Source organism: Anopheles darlingi, chromosome 2 (assembly GCF_943734745.1).
Source record: "Anopheles darlingi chromosome 2, idAnoDarlMG_H_01, whole genome shotgun sequence".
Classification (NCBI taxonomy): domain Eukaryota; kingdom Metazoa; phylum Arthropoda; class Insecta; order Diptera; family Culicidae; genus Anopheles; species Anopheles darlingi.
The window spans coordinates 37,519,670-37,521,902 of NC_064874.1; the positions used below are offsets into that span (position 1 = coordinate 37,519,670).

A 2,233-nucleotide genomic window follows, 5' to 3' on the forward strand; every position below is an offset into this window, starting at 1 on the left:
CGCCCTACGACTGTCACCATCATGTTGGGCACCACGTGGACACTTGGTAGGGCGGCACGGTCATGGTTTCAGGCGAACTGTGCTGTGTTAATTTTGCACACTACTGTCTTGGCAATGCCGGCGACGACGACGACGACGACGGAGAGGACAGAATATGATGCGAGAGTTCGCGGGATACTCTCGCTACTCTCGTGACCCCGCGTGCGAGAGTCCGTGTTGTTGGAGCGATAATCAACACGCCAGAACGGACGCCGGCGGTGGCGAGGCGTTTCATGGGTTGGTATTTCTCGTGGTCCATCGTGCCAACGGAGCAGCCGAGTCTGTGTGGTCTGTGCTGATTTCGTGTGTATTTCGCGTACCGATCGCAGCAATCTATGCTGTGCACGTTTGGTGTACCGTACATTAGAAAGTGATCAAGTACCGTAGCATAGGGCATTGGTCACCGTATCCCGTAGCAACGAAGGGCACGTTCACGATGTCCGTTTACAGGCGATTGCCGCATACCGTTGTCGTGGCAGCTGGCAAGTGACCTCCGTTTTGTGGTGTATTAATTGGCTCAATTAATCTGCGGTGGCGCTGCCTAATTTCGCCCATATTGCTGCAGCATCAATTGAAGCGGACAAATATTTGGCGGGACCTCGACACGCAGGCACCGCGAGCACAAAGAGTGATGGGAGGATCGGCGTGCGTCAGAACGTCGCGTTGATTGCCGTTGTGTTGAGTGGAGCGACGAACGATGAATGGATGGATGGATGGATGATTAAACGAACGTAATTGGTTGACCATGGGGTTCGAGTTCGAGGTTCCGATCGCCCACTGAACGGGCCAATGAGTTATCTTTGTTTGGACTTCCCAGCTGTGTCACTCCGCGATTGAAAGCCGTTTTGTTTATGGCCGTGAGCAACGGTTTGGCTGCGGTCCCACGGGCAGGTCTATTTCGTCTGGTCGCGACAGTGCGTGCGTGCGAGAGCGAATGAGAGGGGCTCGAGAGTAAGAACAGTAACAGGCCGTACTGACTAGCGAGTACTAATACTGTTAGTGAGCAGCGCGAGGTCGCCGGTCGCGAGAGGCAGAGGGCGTTATCTTTGAAATTTACAACGTTGTACGACGGACAGCGAAGGTGGAAGCAGCAAGATCTGCTTCTGTTTGAAGTAGTATTTTCGGAATGTTGTACTAAATAATGTATCCGGATACGCCAGGTCAGAAACACGTGTTCCGGACGCTCAGGAGCATGCGCGCCATTTTGTAGTGAATTTTTTTTTTACATATTTCGACGCATTTCGGTGCTTTTGGGTGTAAAGTCCGAATTAAAAAAAAATCCATCGTTGCAGCGTGTGAAAACAGCAAAGTGAGCCGAGAGTTCACCGGCACCAAAAGTGGCTTAAAGTGACAGTGTACAGCGATAAGCGGTACTGTAGAAGATTTGTCTAATCTTTTTACGAACGAGCAAACACACGCTTCCGACGGTGCCGACGAGTTGTAATCACCACGACCATGCACGATCATGATCGTCCTCATCATTTTAGTACGCTCTGCATCGCAAAGGCACAACATAGTGAAGCGAAACATGGCCAGCGTTGGTGATAGTAGGTGACGCTACGGGCGAGTAACGACGAGTGATTTCAAATCTATTTCCCAAAAAAAAAAAAAAAACTCTAACCAACTTCAAGTTCACGGCAGTAGTAGATAGTGATCATATGCTTGTGCTCAGCTGTTGAGTTAGTGGTGGACAATATGAATCCTGCCGAGTACGGTCAGGATCGCAAGATACACGATCTGCGGCGTGTCGCGAACCCGGTGTCGAAGGCGAACCCGGTGTCATGGTATACGTTCTGGTGGTTGCGGAACCTCTTCCGGACGGGCTTAGAACGACCGATCGAGGAGGCCGACATCTATGATACACTCTCGCAGCACCAGAGCGCCCAGCTGTCGTACGAGTTCGAAAAGCAATGGAAACTGGAACAGAAACGATGCTCCACCGGTACCACCCAATCGAGTCCCAGTTTTCTGCGCGTCATTTGTCGCATCTACTGGCGTTCCATAGTTGGCTATGGTTCTATGTACACGATCGTCGATTTGCTGGCTAGGTGAGCAAAAGGCTACCACCACTCTAGCGATACATCGTAGCAACCACAAATCGTTCGTTTCGTTTCCCTTTTCCGTTCTCGCGTAGAATTCTTCAACCACAGTGCCTGGGTGGTCTGGTATCGTACTTTGCCCCGGATCAGCATAC

The 2,233-nt window shown here is 51.2% G+C and overlaps 1 protein-coding gene across 2 annotated transcripts in view; it reads left to right on the top strand.

Annotated features, from left to right (window-relative positions):
* The first annotated feature begins 268 nt into the window (after positions 1–268).
* The window catches only part of LOC125948515 (ATP-binding cassette sub-family C member 4-like), an 11,094-nt gene continuing 9,129 nt past the window's right edge, over positions 269–2,233 (top strand). The window contains exons 1-3 of one of the 2 annotated variants that reach the window (XM_049674677.1): positions 292–327; positions 1,345–2,087; positions 2,174–2,233. The exon at positions 2,174–2,233 is cut by the window's right edge and continues 148 nt beyond it. In XM_049674677.1, the coding sequence (XP_049530634.1) occupies positions 1,735–2,087; positions 2,174–2,233 (413 nt within the window). In that variant the 5' untranslated portion in view covers positions 292–327; positions 1,345–1,734. Of the gene's footprint in view, positions 2,088–2,173 lie in introns of both variants that reach the window. The other variant, XM_049674675.1, reaches the window with a different exon arrangement.